Below are 18,339 nucleotides of genomic sequence, written 5' to 3' on the forward strand. Positions count from 1 at the left end.
CCTCTCGAAATTTACTCGGCTATATTCATTCCGTTGTTTTGCCGTTCCTTGGATTTTCTTTCGTATATAAATTGTATGTTACGTTTCTAAGAATTTTTCTAAATATTTCTAAATAGAAAGAGAGATATTATTGTAATTGTCAATTTTGATTGATTGATATACAATTTATCTACGTCAATGAATCGAATATTGCTTTGGTAATTGAACGTCGTGCATATTATTGAGACAAACTGCTATAGGTTATGTTATTGTGCGGAAGGTAATTGGAAAATTGGAAATTTCGAGATAATGAATAATCAGGAAGAGATAGACCTGTATCGGGATACATATGTGAGATATTTAGGTTAGCAACAAACATATTATTAAGCAATATTATTACAATTTTCTGTCATGTTTTTCTTATATATGTGTTTTATAGTTCTATAAAAGATCAGTATAAATATATTGGATATTTGCAAGAAAATGTACGATATAACACAATAACTATAGTAAAATTAAATAATATACATTTTAAGAACATTCTGTTAAAAAACTAACATGAACATGTTAAAAACATTCTATTAAAAAACGTTTTATTTAAAAATGTTTATAAGCTAACAAAGTATTTGTTTTTTTTTAGGTTATGCAAATGAAGTTGGAGAGGCATTTAGAAGCTTAGTACCAAAATCTATTGTTTGGTTTAGTTATGCTCTGTCAAGTGGATATGTTCTTGCGGACACAGTGCATAAGGGTGCAAAAGTCTACAAAGTATGATATAGATCTTAGCAGTTTAAATACATAAAAATAATTATAAGAAAATAATTAACAAGTTATTATATTGCAGGCAGATGCTACTTCGCAAAGAACTAAAAATGTTTTACTATCCACATCAGATACTTTGATATGGCAGACATTTGCATCCATAATAGTTCCTGGTTTTACTATAAATAGAATTTGCGCAGCAGTTCAGTTTGCGCAAAGAAAAAGCACAAGAACAGCCTTCAAAAAGCCTTGGATTTCAACACTTATTGGTTTGGTATCCATACCTTTCATAATACATCCCATAGACCACGCTGTAGAAAGAGCAATGGATGTTACGTACAGAAAATGGACAGGATACCATCCAAAAGCGCCTCTATGTGGAATGAAACATGAATAATGGAGTGTAGCCAATTAAAGGTATAGTATATTATTAATCTGAGAGAGGTCATGCTTAAAATAATGATTTAATGGATATATAGAAAAATGTTTCACTTTTGACACAAGATGAAAGGCCTTAATAACAATACACAAATATAATTATAATTTTTCATAATCTTTATTATCGAAGGATATATAATAATGATCAATATAATCTGAAAGTTTACAATTAAAAGTTTTAAAATTAAAGTTAAAATTGAAAGTTTGACGATTATTAATTAAAATTTTTTTATAATGATATATGAAATAAAAGAATCATAATCTGAATGAGCTTTATCAAACAAAAAAGCGTAACAATAAAATAAGAAATATTAACCTATAATATTATAAGAAGCTTCAAAGAAGCTTTATTAAAATTGAAATCTATATTACATCATTCTAGAAAAACAAGGCTAATCTGAATTTTCGCGACCTCTTGATATAGATATAGCAAAATGTTACTGCCATGTGCAATTCTAAGATAGTATAACAATGTAATTAGAATATTTTATTAATTGCAAAAATACTAAATATTTTGTTATGATGCACATATTATACAGCTGTATGTGCATTAAGATTTTTAGCGCGCTGGCTTTCGTGCTACAATTGTTAAGCTGTTAAATAAAATTATTGTATTCTACATTCCCTGCATATCCTGCAACTGTTATTTTGACTGTATATGATTATACAGATTATATACATATATATATATATATATATATATATATATATATATATATATGTATATATATTTTTAATATTGAATTATATCTATAATTATATGTATATATCTTTTTGAATTAATATTTTCTACAAAAAGCATATTAATGCATATTATGTTCTTTCTATATTTTTTACTAAATTATTTATAAATATTAAAATATAATAATTTGTGTGTCTCTTGATAGAAAATTGACAAATTAGTAAGAAGAGATTGTGATAATGAAGAAATTTAAATAGGTTTTCGTGAAATAATAATAGTTAGATACGACGAAAGGTTTTATATGGCTTTCAACAATTAATAATAGCACGATATAGGTACATTCATAAAAATGTATAATGAAAAAAATATCACGTTGTGGAGGCTTTATAATTATACCCAAGTAGCGCTGATTGCGAGATTTTATCTTTTTGTACTTACACATTTTCCTTGCTATCGCGACTAAATCTGAAATACGCATTCATGATAAATGAGATTATAATCGATATACATATATGTTTAATAGTGATTCGACCAAGTTCCGCATTAAGACATCAATGAGACCGACTATAAGTGTTTCATTAAAGTGCAACTTTCGATCAAAGATAACATGAATTTTCCGTAAAAGAATTAACAATTTAAGAACATACAGGATTGGCGTGTATATCTATTTTATAAAATTGAAATTTTAATTGAAATTCTAATTCTAAAATGAAATCAAGGCTCATCTATAAAAAATCTTAGATTTTTTTGCATTTTCTTATATTCGCAATATTTTTTTTAATCTTTTTTACAGAAATAGATTTTATTCAAATATTATTATAATATGCTTTCGCAAATTTTTTAAAATCTTTGCTTTCTGACAAGTAAATTACATTATTATATTATTAATTTATAAATATAAAAATTAATAATATAATGTAATTACTTTTATCAGAAAACAAAGATAAATTTAATTTAATAATACATTGTTATTAATAGATTAATAAATATTAATATATATTATTATCATTAATATATATTATTAATAGATTAATAAAATTCCATAAATATATTTTCCCAATCAAAATAAAAGTACAGTAAGAAATTTTAAATGATATTGATTAATTATTTCAAAAAAAAGTTATTAAATATTTGAAGTATAAAATTTATTTTTATTTTGATGGGAAAGTATATTTATATATGTAAAATTTTATTAATCTATTAATAATATTTACTAATATTTATTAATAATAATACATTATTCAGTTAAATTTTTCTAAATCTGCGAGTTGATAATCGCTGATATAATAATAGTAAAGAATAATCTAAAGAATTTAGCATTTTTCCTATACATATGTATTTAATTGTTGTTGAGAAATAATACGAAGCGCTTGCGACGCTTTTTACTCGTTTGAAAATTACCGCGCGCGCCAAATTTTTGTGACGTAAGCGCGCTGTTTACATACGGCGGGCTTCGTAGCATTCGCGTGGCGAGACTCGTACGGGCAGGTAGTGGCGCGAGGCGCTCTGTGTGTCGCATTATCTCTCGAAATACGATCGCGATACCAGAAAATATTAAACGCAATTATATTCTACGAACAATTAATATTTACAAGACCGCGTAATTAACTTCTTTGTGATAAACAAATCGTGAAGGTAAGCTTTATGCAAGCAAGTATTTCGCATCGTACAAGGCTTGTTTTTTATTCCTCTGCACTGGCTAAACTGTGCACATACTGGTGTAATAAGTTAAAGTGAGATAAAATATACTTGTCTCATTCTAACTTATTGCACCAGTATATACTAATTCATCAGTGCATCTTCAGCTATTAATTGATTAATTAATAGAACGATATTCGCGAGATTTGATCGAAATTCGATCGCGCGAGCAATCAATAAAACGATGTTATACTTAATATTCCGAAATGTTTACATCATCAATTTTAATTTGTATACATTTGCATATATTATAATACGAGATAATGCGATATATATAAACGTCTTTTTCAACGCGAATGTATATCACGTAGTACGTCATTCAAGGTGCGGAAGGTGTACGAAAAGTGCAACTATGGCGGAGCAACGAGTAGAATAAAGTTAGCCGCGTATTTTCGCGTAATTTTCTTCCGCCATTATAGATTTGCGTTAATTGCCAGACGTTACGGTATCAAGCGTGTCGTAATTTTGTGCGGTCGTAGTTTTTTTCTTTCGTTACGAAATGCAATAAAATTTGAGTGACATTGTACCGGGTCGTGCCGCGTCGCGCCAAGTACAACGTGATCGTGATATTTTGATAATGTATGCATATATAATTATGTTTTCGCGAGTGCATCGAAGAACAATAGAGCAGCAATGTGCGCCAAACATCTTCGAGTCGAGTAAAATTTACGTAAGTCTTTTACATTTAGCAAAAATGTTTGACGTTTTCGAATAAGAATGTCGTATAAGCATATAAGCAAATAATTACATGGTAATATTACTATATTTAATTAATATTATTATATATAGGTTATATGTATATGTAAACAGTTATTTTTCTCGATTATTCTCACTGTCCATAATTCAAAGTATATTATCAAATTTCAGAAAAATAATACATTCATATTTATATTGAATTTGTATTTTGAAAGATGCATGTGAGAAAAGAAACGGAAAGAGAGAAAATATTTCGCGCGCGATATTCAATGCGGGTGTCTGCGAGTTCAGTTTTTAAAGCGCGCGTTGTTTAATTAATAATAATTAATCCTTTCTACTATTTTTCCGTATTTTTTTCCTTTCAAGTTTACGCGAAATTATGCGGGGCGCGCGCCTAAAGAATTTCGTAGTTAGAATTATACGATTATATCGGCGATAATATATATCGGCCTGTAATCGTATAATTCTAACTACGCGATTACGGGCGCAGCTCGACCGTAAATGAGGTAGCCAGCTCTAGCCGTAAAGTTTTAACCGCGCTAATAACGCAGCCCTTACTATAAATACCCGCGCCGCGCGCGACTAAACTATAATACCCTCCGGGCGTGCAATTGCAATGAAGTCGTTCGTCCGTTCTCGCGAACACGGTGATCGTAAATATCGTCGAATAGACGGAAGCCCGCGATAATCCCCGCAATAAATAGTCAGTTATGACCGTGTCTTAGAAGCGACCACGGTCACGTTTTCCGTTGTCGAAAATACATCGTGTACTCTTTCATCGTCTTCCTTTCTTTCTTTCTTTCGAGAGAGAGATTGATTGTCCGCCTATTAAATTGTATTAATCCCTTGTCTTTTTACATTGATATGATAGAAAAATTGCATAAGAATCATCATGCAGCACAAACATCGCACATTATTGAAAAAAATGTGTTAACTTGACAAAATCTTTCAATTAAATTATTATTTTGTTAATTGAACATATACTTAATATGATACATTTTGTTATATTTAATATATTTAAATATGATTTAAATATTTTTATATGTTCAATTAACAAAGTAATATTTAGTTGAAAGGTTCAGTCAAGTTAACAAGTTTTTTTTTCATATACAGAGACGTTTTATCACAAATTGCAAATAAATATATTGCATTGTTGTTGTATTAATATATATTGTGTAATATTTTTGCATTGTTTATTTTGTATGTTACTGCAATATTACTGAATCTGCTCTATTTAAATCTCATAATTTTTGGAAAATTATTTTATAAAGCTTTAAACAGTGAGTTTTTAATTGTGACATGATTTTTAATCACAATCACTCTCTGTCACTGTAAAATTAAATCAATTGTGATATTAAGATTTTTGAAATTTGTTAGATCTTATCTCATAAGCGTGATACATTTATCATAAACATTTTTGACATTTACATATTTTTTATTTTGATCGACATCATAATTAGTTTCCAATCGAACAAAAATGACAATATAATAATCAATGATAATATATTTGTGTTCTGTTGTTACGAATTGACATGTTTAATTGGCGAGCAATTTTTTTATGGCAGCCTATATATACATAATAATCTCAATTAACTTCTCGATAATCTGTCGACCCTCGTAATAAACTTAACCGAGTGCAACAATATAATTTATAGAAGTCACTTCTTTACGACTAATTATGATGAACTACGATCGTACGAAAGAGAACCCATTAAATCGCGCTGATCCTCATTAAGAGGAGACGAAACGCGCGAGGGAAGCGAATACTATACCCACCGACTTATCTTCGATTCACGTGGTCCTATTTCACGTGAAATATCTTCCGGATATACTATTTTATATTACGAATATATCTTATGATGTTTTTCTTAACCATTTGTGATCTGACTTTTAAATCTTGTTAAATTTTTTTCTTTAATGATTAAATTTTTTCCTTATAATTAATAAAATAGGAAATAAATATACGACCTCGCCGAAAGTATATAGCAGGCATTCTTAATTGCAATGACATTAAACAAAATAGAATTGTGAAATAAAAAACAATAGTTGTCAAAATTTCATTAGTTATTTTAAGAAAGAATTCAATATTGACAACTATTGTTTTTTATTTTACAATTCTATTTGTTTAATTGTTATTGCAATTAATTGCTTTATATATTTTATCAAGATTGTATATAATAACGAATAAAAATTTTGATAATTAAACTTGATAAATAGAATAAAAATTTAATCTTTATTTGAAAGGAAAATAAAACAAATATACAGGTTGTAATTCACATAACAAAGTATTTAAAAATTTACTGAATAATTGATTAAATTAAACGATTTTGGGGGAAAATAAACACTCACAGTTTGACTATCGATTTTGTGATTCGTCTCGTGAAAGGAAGCTGTCGCAGCAACAGCATTTGGCCACTCGGTTAATAGCACGTGGAGTCCTTTAATCGATAGAAAGGAGCGCGTGTATATTCGTACTCTGTGATAACGCGCTGTATTTCACGAGCCAAAATTTCTGCACGTTTGTACTGAAGCGTGTAGCGAGAGAAACAGAAAGAAAAATGTAGAGGAACGTCGAATATAAATAATATGATAAAAGATAATAGAAGAGAAATTTTAATTTTTATAGAAGGTGAAATTTAGGAAAAGATGGAATACGTAAATGGAAAGAAAAAATATATACGAAGAAAATGCAATTATTGGAGGAAATAAAGGATGACCTAACAACGGATGAAAGAAGAAAATATCAGAGAAGAGAAGAAAATATTTGAAGGAAGATGAAAAGGAAAATAAATAGTAGACCTAAACACAAAAGGAATAGGATAAGATAAGGAAGAGATGACGATGAAAGAAGCAAGAATCAGGTAATATATAAGCTAATATATATGATAAAATCGATAGAATAAAATAAAGAAGTAATTCTTTTATCATTCTTACTTCCCCTTTCTTCACAGAATAATAAAAAAAGGAATAATAACAGAAAAGAACAAAAATGAACTACAAAACGAAGATGAAAGAACGAAAAACGTAGGAAGACGAATAAAACACACATGATAATATGATTAAAGAAGATGGTAAGTTTATTAAAAAGATGAAGAAATCTTAATGTAATTGATGCAGAAGATGGAAAGAAGATAAAAAGGATGAAATCGAGTTATTGACAACGACAACAACGACACAAACGAAGAAAAATATAACTCGTTTTTCTCATAAATGAAGAACGACATCATATAGCATTTAGTAAAAGAAAAAAACAGAAGAATATCTAAAAAGCGACATAGATTAATATGTATGTGTGTGCGTGTATACATATAATATGTACAGAAAATATAAGAAAAAGAAAATCACCAGCGTCGATAGGAGAAGAGAATTAGTAGATACGTGCAGGCTCGCGCGAAGGGACGATATCGAGTCTGAGCAAGACAATAAATAGCACCCATATATACGAAGACAGAGAAGTACGTAGATGCAGAAGAGCTGATAGAACTGCAAGGTGGAAACGGCACGGCGCCGCGATAGGTGGTAAGCGAGCGGGAGGAAGGGAAGAAGGGGTGAAACACACTTCGTGGGCGCAAAAGGTAAAGATTCCCTGAAACCTGTGGCATTTCGCGAGGTAGTCGTCTCTCTCGTCTCCTGCGACGCCGTGGGATCGATAGCGTGTCAGATGAAGAGAAGCAGGCGGCTGCGGTGGTGGCGTCGGCGGCGACGGCGGCGGTTGTGGCGGAGGCGGCAGTGGCGGCGGCACCACCAGCCTATTTCCAGCAACAACAGCAGCAGCCAGCCAGCCAGCCAGCGGCAGTAACAGCGGCAGAAGCAGCAGTAGCAACGACAGAAGCGCCTCTCCACAAGCAAACGTTATTCCGCAGCCATTCCACGGCCATATCTGGCGGCGCTCCGGCTTGGCTACGCCTGTTTTTAGCGTCATCGACCAATCCGACATCGTCGTACTGTGTATACCTCGTATGGTCGTGTCCAATGGGCGTAGCTGGTTCCCGTCGGCTTGCGCGAGTCCTGGACCAAACTTCGAGGGAGAAGGGGACCCTTGCTGATGCCGCAGGTGCAGCCAGTTGGCTGACGAACTCGAGGCGAGTGTGCTCGCATCATCGTCGTGTTCGCTTCACCGCTGCCGTGACGTGACGTATCGCGCCGTGTACCGGCATTCTCTGATTCCCACTTGAGACAGAGAGAAAGAGAAAAAGAAAGAGAACTTCATTGGCCAGCGGTTCGCGTGCCGTTCAGAAGTTGCCACGACAAACATCCGAGATCACGCCGGGAGTATACGAAATTAACGCATAAGCACGACACACCGCTGTTCTCTCGTTTTCAGAATCAACCCGCCGGTGTAGTAGACAAGCTCTATCGCGAAGTCAAGTAAAAGAAAAGTTTCTCGTGAGAATCAAGTTCGAAGCCGGTTTTTTTCCTACTGAAATATCTTGAAGAAAAGAAACAACCCTGAAGAGAACCTGGATCTTTTGTCGCGTAGCCGCGTTCGAGACTCTCGTTCGCGGTGACAGCGTCATGATCATATGTAAGATGTACGCACGTCGGGCAAGATTGTGAACGAACGAGTTGTTGTACTTTGTGCTTTAGAAGAGAGAGAGAGAGAGAGAGAGAGAGAAAGAAAGACGTCGAAGATAGAGACCCGCGAAGGTAAACAGATCACAATGAGGACGATAAGGCGCTCTCAGGCCAATAGTTGAGAGAAGACGCGCGTTCTTCGAGGGTGCAGTCCCGTCTTTAGTGACGACAGAAGATTGCTCAGGAGTTGAGGAGTTGTGTCGCGCCGAAGGGTGCAGAAAAGCGCGAGACAAACACGGCGCGGGAATTTTGTAGTGAGTGCCGAAGAAAGTTAAAGGAAACGCTGGCATTACTAGTATTGGGGGGGAAAGTGTGAGAAGTGCGATTTAACGGTCGTTGGGATAACAACGCAGTAAAAGTGGGTGCACTGGGGCCCTCGGGACCGTTCGGCCGATACGGGCCCGTTGAAGGTGGGCCTGGTGGTGGTCCCGGGCCCGGCGAGGGAGTGGGGGCAGGGGTGGCCGCAGTCGCGGCTGGGGAGGTGGAGGGCTACGGGGGCGCCGGGGGCGGGGGAGGGGGCCCCGGGGGGGTTGGTACCCCCCGAATAAGGGTCACGGCCCTCGGCGGGCGTTGCTGCGCACCCCTGCCCGTCACCCAGGCTTGTAACATAGGTAAGAAGCATGTGAACATCGTTTACATAGTAGTTGCTATATACCTTTTTGGGCCTTTTGGCCTCGCTATACACGATATGTATATATAACATGTATATTGTTTAAAAGATTAATCGGAGTTTGATTTAAAAGTCAGATCATTGTTAATGTGTAAGCTGTTAATTCTTCATAGTTATCGGTAGAATATTATTGTAATGCGCTGCTGCGCTTAAATGTTATGAAAATTGTGTATATAGAGAGATTCTAGTACTCTCAATATCTAAATGTATATTCATGTATAAATATATTAAATGATATGGAAATTGTAAGGTGAGATTCAATAGGATTATTGAAAATTAAATACTTTATGACACGCACATTTGCTAATGTTAAGGAGTAAAAATTGTTAGTATTACAATATCTTAGTATTTAAAATCGTCAGAGTAAACACATTCGGATGTATTATTATATATTTTTCATTAAAATTAGCATTTTTTAATTAATTAGTGCGAATATTATGAAACTTTTTTATAGCAAATTGATATTTTAAATATTGATAATGCTAATCAAATTTACTAAATTAATTTTTAATATCAAATCATTAAAATTTTCGGCAATATATATATTCTAAAATACGATAAGAGTCTGAAAAAAGTCCAAGATTGTATATACATACATTTTGTGAAGGTTTATATTATAAACATTTAAAAAAAATCCACATAAACAGAAAACATTTTAAAATAATCCACATAAAATAAACTAAGCAGATACTTTTTTGAAATATAATAATTATAAAGTCGAAAGAGAAAAACAATTGCACATTTAATTTATTTCACACACACATACATATACAAAAAAATTTTTGCATAGTTAAAAAAAATGAGTATATAAAACACACAAGACATCATAATACTTTAAATTTATATTCCATCGTATTTTTGATACTTTGCGCAGCATGTATTTTTACACGTTACAAGAAAATATATATCGTATAAAATAAAATAAATTCTGAAGTAATGATCACGTGTATCATTGTCATGTTTAATCCATAGAGAACTATGTAGGGTACACGCGACGTATGAGACAGGATCTAATTTGAATCAACTTTGATATAAAGTGACATATAATCATCTGGATTGAGATGATTTATCTTTATTCCATTTTTCTTCTAAAAAATTAAATAATTAAAAAGAGCAATATTTTATTGCTTATTTTCCTAATAATATTTATATAATCCACATAAACAGAAAACATTTTAAAATAATCCACATAAAATAAATTAAGCAGATACTTTTTTGAAATATAATAATTATAAAGTCGAAAGAGAAAAACAATTGCACATTTAATTTATTTCACACACACATACATATACAAAAAAATTTTTGCATAGTTAAAAAAAATGAGTATATAAAACACACAAGACATCGATTACACTTTCCATTTATATTATTGCAATTTTTAGATATTAAACAAAAAAAATGTGTATTACTCGAATAAAAAATGTAGAAATTAATTTAAATTTTAATAATTCGTAATAATCAAAGAGACTCAACCACATTCTTTTCTAAACAGTGTTCTATTAAGCATTATCTTTCGCGTAAACGTCGCTGATGAGATTCTTCACGCGAGTTCTTGGTAAGATGCGTTGTTATAAAGTACCTGTTGCTGTATGCGAAACTTTTGCGCACGATTTTTCCGCTCATTTTCGCGCAGTGTCGCGTTCGCGAAATCACCGTGCCATTTCGGTCAATCTCGACACGATGGGCGTGAATCTCTCTTTCTCACTTTCTCTCTGTCTCTGTCTCTGTGAGAGACGTCACGCGTGAGAAGTTGCACGCACGAGCAGATCACGAGTCAATGAACCGCTCAATAGAGAATGCAATCCTGCGACGTTATGCATGCAAATCTATGCTGCATGATCGAAGGAGCGACGCATTTTTTCCCGCTCATTACGTCGCAATTGCGCGAATAGAAATAATGGGGAGAAGTATCTTTAAACGTTTACGTCGCGATAGGCATGTGCAAAAGTTATTCGTAAGATGTCGGGAAGGCTGGAAAGTTTTTGAAGTATGTTAATGTATTTAAATCCTACTTTGAAGTTTCATATACGCGAAAGCGAAAAGCATAGTTTCGATATTTCGTGCAAAGCAATTTATATTTTTAGAGCGAGATGCTCTCGATTATGCGATAGATAGAAATCTAGTAGTAAAAGTGAGTATGATCAGACATAATTAGTTTGAAACTGTACGCGACGGGAAACACACGTTTGTTACAGAAAATGTTTTTGATTAATTGTTTTTGTGTTACGAGATTTCACATATATAAATACTTAATATACTATATTTTTAATTTATAGCAATATTTTATAATAACAAAAGTATGAATAGGAAATATTGTAAATAATTAGTTTTGGTTTGGATATATATTTCTTCTTTTTCCTCGGCTTTTATATATATGGAAAAATATTCTTTTTATATATATATTTTTCTTTTTACATATATTTTTTAGACACTAACAATTTTTATAAGAAATATCTTTAAATACAAAGTATTGAGAAGATCAGTCTAATCTATCAATATTTCTCTCAAATAATTTTATTAATCAATCAATAATTGTAGTCAAACATATCCAGGAAAGATAATACAAAATTCTTTTATATATTTCTAGAAGCCTTAATATTTTAAAATATTTTATTTTCTTTGTGCTCTGTCGAATAATGATCACAAATCCTTAATCCTTACTTTATTGCTTCAATTTATCTTCTATTAAGAAGTAATGATTTATTCAGTTTAGGACAATTATTTATCGAAAATATATCGAAAATTCTTTATACAAATTTTTTTTCTATGAAAGAATCATGAAAAGATCGCGCATAATTAAATATTATGTTTTAAGTAATTAAACGAAATTCTGTAATTTTGAAAGGTATATTGTTTTAGATTTTAGAAATAATCAATTTCTTTTTCTCTTTGTTAAGAGATGACCGATCGGTTTTTTCGATTCATAAAATCGGCAAATCGATTCGCCGCCGGCAGATCTATTCTCGCATCACAGAAAATAGTAATTTTGTTACGGGATGGTTTACTATCGAATCTAGATGCACCTGATGTAGGCGATTTTAGACTGATTAAGGTAATTCGTAGAAAATCGTTTTCCTACTTCATCCCCTCCAAGTCGCGTTGCGGGGATAAGAACGCGCATGTCGGAATATGCGAGAGAATGAAGCTGCGCTTATATATGTATATGTATATATATATATATATGTATATAACACACACACACACACACGCACATACATATGTACATAAATGCACATATACATATACCTCCTCTCTTTTTTTGCAATATACACGTATATATGTGTGTATATGCATATATATGTATATATGGAAATAAATATAGAATATACCATTGTCAAACAATTGTGTTAGAAATTATGCTTGTGGAACGACTTCAATCTGTTTTAGCTTTACAATTAGTCGGATCTAGTAAGATAGTACAAAATTATATTATTTGCCGACGTCAGGAGATTTAATTCGGTTTTGGTAAATTACAACTGTTTTAAAATTGTAATTTAAATGTACGCGAGTTACAGTGGAAAAAAGATCTTACAGATAGTATTTTTAAGAAATTTTTATCGATTTGTTCTTCCTATGCGACATTTATTAATGTTAGATTGTTGATTGGAATCAAGTTTCGTTATTTTATATCTAAATAGATGTGATACATTTGCATAAAAATATATTATATAGAATTTTAATAATGATTATTTTATGATATAAAATTTTTATAATGAATTATTTATTAGAAAATTTGTCAACATGTTTATTGGTATTGACAAATCATCTAATAAATAATTATTATTAAAATTATTAATAATTATTATTAAAATTAGTAAAAAGTTGATTGAAAACATGTTATTTTATGCTGTCATTACTTTGGTACGTATGATAGAGACATCTCGATAATGTCTCGTCCGACGGAACAAAACAGATCCGGCATGACGCGAGCAATGACGTTCAACCGGAAAAAAATCGGATTAAGCAATCCGATGTTACTGGATCAACAGGGTTTTCATCTCACGTCTAGCTAATCCTAATCTCGTTTATGCGATTTAGTTAACTAGGTCTTTCTATGGTTTCTTGTCTGTCACTGTTTTCCAGCTAAGGAAACTATACAAAGTAGAAAGTTTTCTAGTTGAGATAAGAAACTGGCATTTTAATATTTAGATGAGAGTATGAGAAAATATGTTTATAAAGTTGAAAATCTTATAAATTCTATTTTTTGTTAGATACATGATAATGATGTAAAAATAATGAAAGTGCAGAATAAAATATCGTCATTATTAAAATGAAATTTTTCTTGCTTTAAGTTAGCATACACGCACACACTCACAAATACATATATATATATATATAAATTTTGAAATTAATAACATATTAATTTTGGAATAATATATCGAAGGAAAATTGTCAACGATTTATTTAAATATTTTATAGTAATAATTTCTGCTGAGAGGTAATAGTTGCTGAAACAGTTCATTTTAATCGACGCTGATCAATACATATGTGAAAACTTTGTATATATGCATTCGTTAAGTTAAGACAGTTATTCGAGCATTTAAGTCGTTACATGATAATATTATTGGAATTTCATATGGTAACACTTATACGCGAAATTGGTTTCTAAATGTGCCTTAATTTATATTATTGATTTCAAGATTAGATAATTTGCTGCTTGAATGTAATGTTAAAAATTTTTTTGTAAAAATAGTCTTACATGATTATATAATTGTTATCGTAATTTACAGAATCAATCTTAATTTTTTATTAAATATGTATTAATTTGATAATATGTTTGATTATTTACTAAAACTTTTTGTTCAATTATTACGCGCGATTTTTAGGTAAATCTACTATTGTTAAATTTTTTCATGTACGTGCGCGTGTATTCATTAATAATATAATTTTCAAATTAATGCAAGAACAACTGGGGGAAATGTAAGTCAATAGACGAAACTGAAAGAAAGTTATAATTATATAAAATTAATTTAATACTAATTATTAATTTGCAAAAATTCCAAATATTTTAATTGGGGTTAGTTCTGCACACATAGATTATCAATAATTCGTTATCAAATTTCATTAGCCTTGTCTTTTAGTCAGTTCCTGTTAGAATTAATAATTATCACTTTCTGAATAAAGTAGAATAACTGAAAATAAATTTCAAGAGTGAAAATTATGTGTGTGAAAAGAATCTCACATTAAAATCTAAATAAATATATAATTTCTTTTCGGAGACATCAAGATTTATATCGTATCAAGTGACTTGTATTTGTTGTATTAACAGTTAAAGGGTAACGTTAACATTTTAGCAAGACAGAGGGAGAGGCAGACTAGTCGATACGCGGAATAGTTTAGAATTTCAAAGTTAACTTGCAAACGATCGCGGGTTACGTCGATGCCGTGCTGCTACCCTCGCCTTTCTCGCCCTTCCGCGAGAGGGATGAGATGCGCAAGGTCAGATCTTAAGGGTGGGAGGAGGGTTGCTAGGTTGACAACCCTGCCAGCTAGGCAGAAGGACTCCGCCCATTGGCGGAAACCGCGGAAGAAAAAAAAAGTAAGAGGAGGGTGAAGTTTGTGGGTCTCAATGATGGCGATAAAAACGGCAAGAGGGCGAACGGAGGGAAGAAAAAGGAAACAGGATAATGGCAGAGGGAGAGAGAAAGAGAGGAAAATGTTGAGTGTGATAGAGGAAGCAAACCGCGAAAGAACAATCTCGTTTGCGAATGTTAATTAATGACGAATTATAATTATTCGCCGTAGGCTCGGTTGCGAAAGGTAGCCGAAAAAACGGTCACGGAATTAGTCAGGTGAAAGATTGCGAAACTATAAACGCCGAAATGTGCGATCGTTAAATTCGTCGATGCAATATGCGATTTTTTGTTTAAACGCCGCGGGATTTATAACCACGGTCTATCGTTGCGACGCTTCAAGTTCTTTCCTTTGTTTCGAATTAAAGGGAATGTCGTTCGTTAAGCGATCGCAACATTGTGCAGACGATAAATTTTTGACTATTATAATGCAAACATTTTAATTATATTTTACATTGTTTAAATTATGTGTTTAAATTGCTGAGCGAGTGCGGTAGTAATTGAAACTCTAATTAGCGCCCAATAATTTTTGATGTGTTTAATCGTTACCATTATATTATAGCGTTATAATGAATGGTATATATAGAGGTGCAAACAATACAGGAAATATGCCTTTTGTCGCAGTTTTGATTAAGTTAAAGATTTATTTAAAAAAAATTTTCATTGATAACTATCACTGGTTATAGTTTCAATATATATTGATTTAATTATAAAAATGAAAAATATATCTTATGAAGTAACTAATACGTCTTTCTCAGTATACGCATTAAAATTATATAATATATTGGGCCAGAAAATTAAGATTCGATAGTCATCTATATAATATATATTTTAAATATTTATATATAATGCATGTAATTTTCTTTATATTACAAAGTTATATAAATAAAATACAACTTGGCTTTTAGGAAAATCTAAATTAAAGTAAACAGGTCAATACAAGGCTGGTTAGCAAAAATATTTACCGTTGCCGAATTGGAAGTTGTTTACTATTGATACAAAAATTGTACTTGTAATTAGAAAGTTTATGACCTGTAATTTATGTTCAGTCAATATTTGTACAACTTTATTTGAACAGGATAAAAATATATTTGAATAAGAATTGATATGTTTTCCTATTTAGCATTGTTTTATGATATTCTTGCATGAACATCTTTAGCTGATTTGATCTAATACGTATTTTTATTGAAAATTATAAGTTTATAATATAATTTAATGCGAGTAAAAAGTTTAATCAATTTTTGATAACACAAAACATACATAAAATTAACGTGAAAATGTGAAATGCATTATATCGTTATTATATATTCTTTAAGATATTTCTTACTTTAAATATATAAAGAGTAAAATCTCCCTCTCAAAGAAACACGCGATTCTTTCGATATTAATCTTATTATCATAAAAACATAATTTTTGTCGCGAAACAGATTAGTTGCTACTTTATGATTAGTTGTGATTATTACGGCGATTATGTCGCATTGTTATATTTTTATATTGTTTGATTATGTCAACTAGATCGTATAGCGATTTAACTGTTGATATACAAAAAAAAACCAGCACAATGCACGCCTCGTTATGCACGCGCGCTCTTATAATGAAAGTGTTTAATCTTCTTTTTAAATAAAATATGTGATACGCACGAAAGGCTTCGGAATATTTTGATGTGCTCGCAATACGTTAAATAAGCCATTTTTTCTTTTTTTCTTTTAATAAATTATTGCCAGGTTTACTTTGCGCCTGCATGTGATTTTAATTCGATTCATTGCGGATAATTTCGTGCATAATTCCGATTGAGTTTCCACTGTTACAATTACTCGACGCGTGTTTCGAATGATTCACGGAATTAATATTTATAAATAAATACGTCGCGACGAAAAAGGATTTAATGTTAGCACCATATATATTTATCTTTCAACAATTTTTTTGTATTTTCCAGCTTTAGAAAACAACGAATTAAATTATCCAAAAAAGGAAAATATTGACGTATATAAATGAAAAAATATATTCACCGTTTTAAAACGCGAGATACAATTGCGATTACGTTAAATTGTATAAAGCCGGTGTTATGTTGTGGCGACACATAGCGCACATTTACAGCGAAATGTTGAATATTGCATGTAGAACTAATATTAATTCAAGCTTTGCTCGGAACTAATGACGTAACGTTTATATCCGCTGTCCACATTAATAACTATGCGTTAATATTTCATTAAATTTTGGTTAAAATTTTCGAGTTGAGAATGTATCAGATCTAGTTGTTTGACGAAACGTAAAGATTTACGTATTTCTCATTTTTGAAGAATAAAGGAAAAAATTGGTTAAAAATAGGATATTGATTTGTATAGTGGAACTGAACGTCACGTTATAAGATCGGAAATCCCTCAATGACGGAGATGCGTAATGTGTTCCCTTTTAATTTCAATTTCAGGGAGACGCGGTCTGGCGATGCTCCTGTCATGTGCAGGATGCGACAAACCGATAATGGATCAGTACCTGCTGAACGTTTTGGATCGTGCATGGCACGTCGAGTGCGTGCGCTGTTTCGACTGCAGAGCTGCGCTACAGGACAAGTGCTTCTCCAGGGAGGCGAAGCTCTTCTGCAGGAACGACTTCTTCAGGTAGGTGCCATCCATATATGCGCTTTTCTAATCTAGAAAGATTTTTCGAATTTGTTTTAATAAAATATTAATGATTATCCAATCAATCAGTCTATAGTAAAATAAAATTTTACCAATTAGTGTTGCACTTTAATAATTAATATAAGAGAGATAAATTCTAGGGACGAATACATAATAATTAAATCTTTTAAAAAAATACATACTAAATCTTATAAAATTGTTTACTGATATATAATGAGCACAATTCTCGCATATATAAGAATTGACATTGCAAGTAAAGAGAGATTGACGATTAACATAATCATCTTATATTTATCATAGAATGATCTTTCTATTTAGGAAATTCTTAATTTTTTATATTTATTTCTTAAATATTGTTGTTTGCTTCTCTAATTGATACACTTTTCTTGAAATATAATCTTATAAATTGTTTGCGACAGTTACATTAGACGATTGCATTGATTAATTATTATTGCAAATAACATAAATTATTATCATTGAGAGCGGTATTATTATATACCGCACATATAATTGGAATTCTAGTATCTCTAATAATCTGCATGCATATATGTATGCATCGATGAATATGGATGCGTCAACTGTATGACTATCGTATTTTCTCATTGTTATGACCAGGAATATATCTTA

General features: G+C 31.6%; 2 protein-coding genes across 11 annotated transcripts in view; both read left to right on the forward strand.

Moving 5' to 3' along the window:
* Positions 1-7,116, forward strand: LOC114932760 (mitochondrial fission process protein 1). Of its 3 annotated transcripts, none has more exons than XM_085482902.1 (4): positions 1-343; positions 620-747; positions 824-1,158; positions 6,882-7,116. In XM_085482902.1, the coding sequence occupies exons 1-3, from the start codon at positions 289-291 to the stop codon at positions 1,136-1,138; spliced, it is 498 nt and encodes a 165-aa protein (XP_085339028.1). In that variant the 5' UTR covers positions 1-288; the 3' UTR covers positions 1,139-1,158; positions 6,882-7,116. The 3 variants fall into 3 exon arrangements, with proteins under 3 accessions (XP_085339028.1, XP_085339029.1, XP_029160955.1); XM_085482903.1 differs by lacking the exon at positions 6,882-7,116 and adding an exon at positions 1,562-1,800; XM_029305122.2 differs by lacking the exon at positions 6,882-7,116 and having other exon boundaries at positions 2-343; positions 824-1,800.
* The window catches only part of Lim1 (LIM homeobox 1), a 43,966-nt gene continuing 26,720 nt past the window's right edge, over positions 1,094-18,339 (forward strand). For 3 of the 8 annotated variants that reach the window (XM_029305111.2, XM_029305116.2, XM_029305117.2), the window contains exons 1-2: positions 9,385-9,441; positions 17,502-17,691. In XM_029305111.2, the coding sequence (XP_029160944.1) occupies positions 17,519-17,691 (173 nt within the window). In that variant the 5' untranslated portion in view covers positions 9,385-9,441; positions 17,502-17,518. Of the gene's footprint in view, positions 1,159-3,202; positions 3,497-3,870; positions 4,230-9,384; positions 9,442-16,613; positions 17,692-18,339 lie in introns of those variants that run through there. The other 5 variants (XM_029305112.2, XM_029305113.2, XM_029305114.2 and 2 more) reach the window with 5 other exon arrangements.

The sequence above is a fragment of the Nylanderia fulva genome, unplaced genomic scaffold (assembly GCF_048542155.1).
Source record: "Nylanderia fulva isolate GAGA-0341 unplaced genomic scaffold, ASM4854215v1 Scaffold22, whole genome shotgun sequence".
Classification (NCBI taxonomy): Eukaryota; Metazoa; Arthropoda; class Insecta; order Hymenoptera; family Formicidae; genus Nylanderia; species Nylanderia fulva.

Coding starts and splice junctions, on each gene's coding strand:
- LOC114932760 (XM_085482902.1), top strand. CDS start 289: ATGAATAATCAGGAAGAGATAGACCTGTATCGGGATACATATGTGAGA. Junction 344..619: donor TACATATGTGAGATATTTAG/GTTAGCAACAAA, acceptor GTTTTTTTTTAG/GTTATGCAAATGAAGTTGGA. Junction 748..823: donor AGGGTGCAAAAGTCTACAAA/GTATGATATAGA, acceptor ATTATATTGCAG/GCAGATGCTACTTCGCAAAG.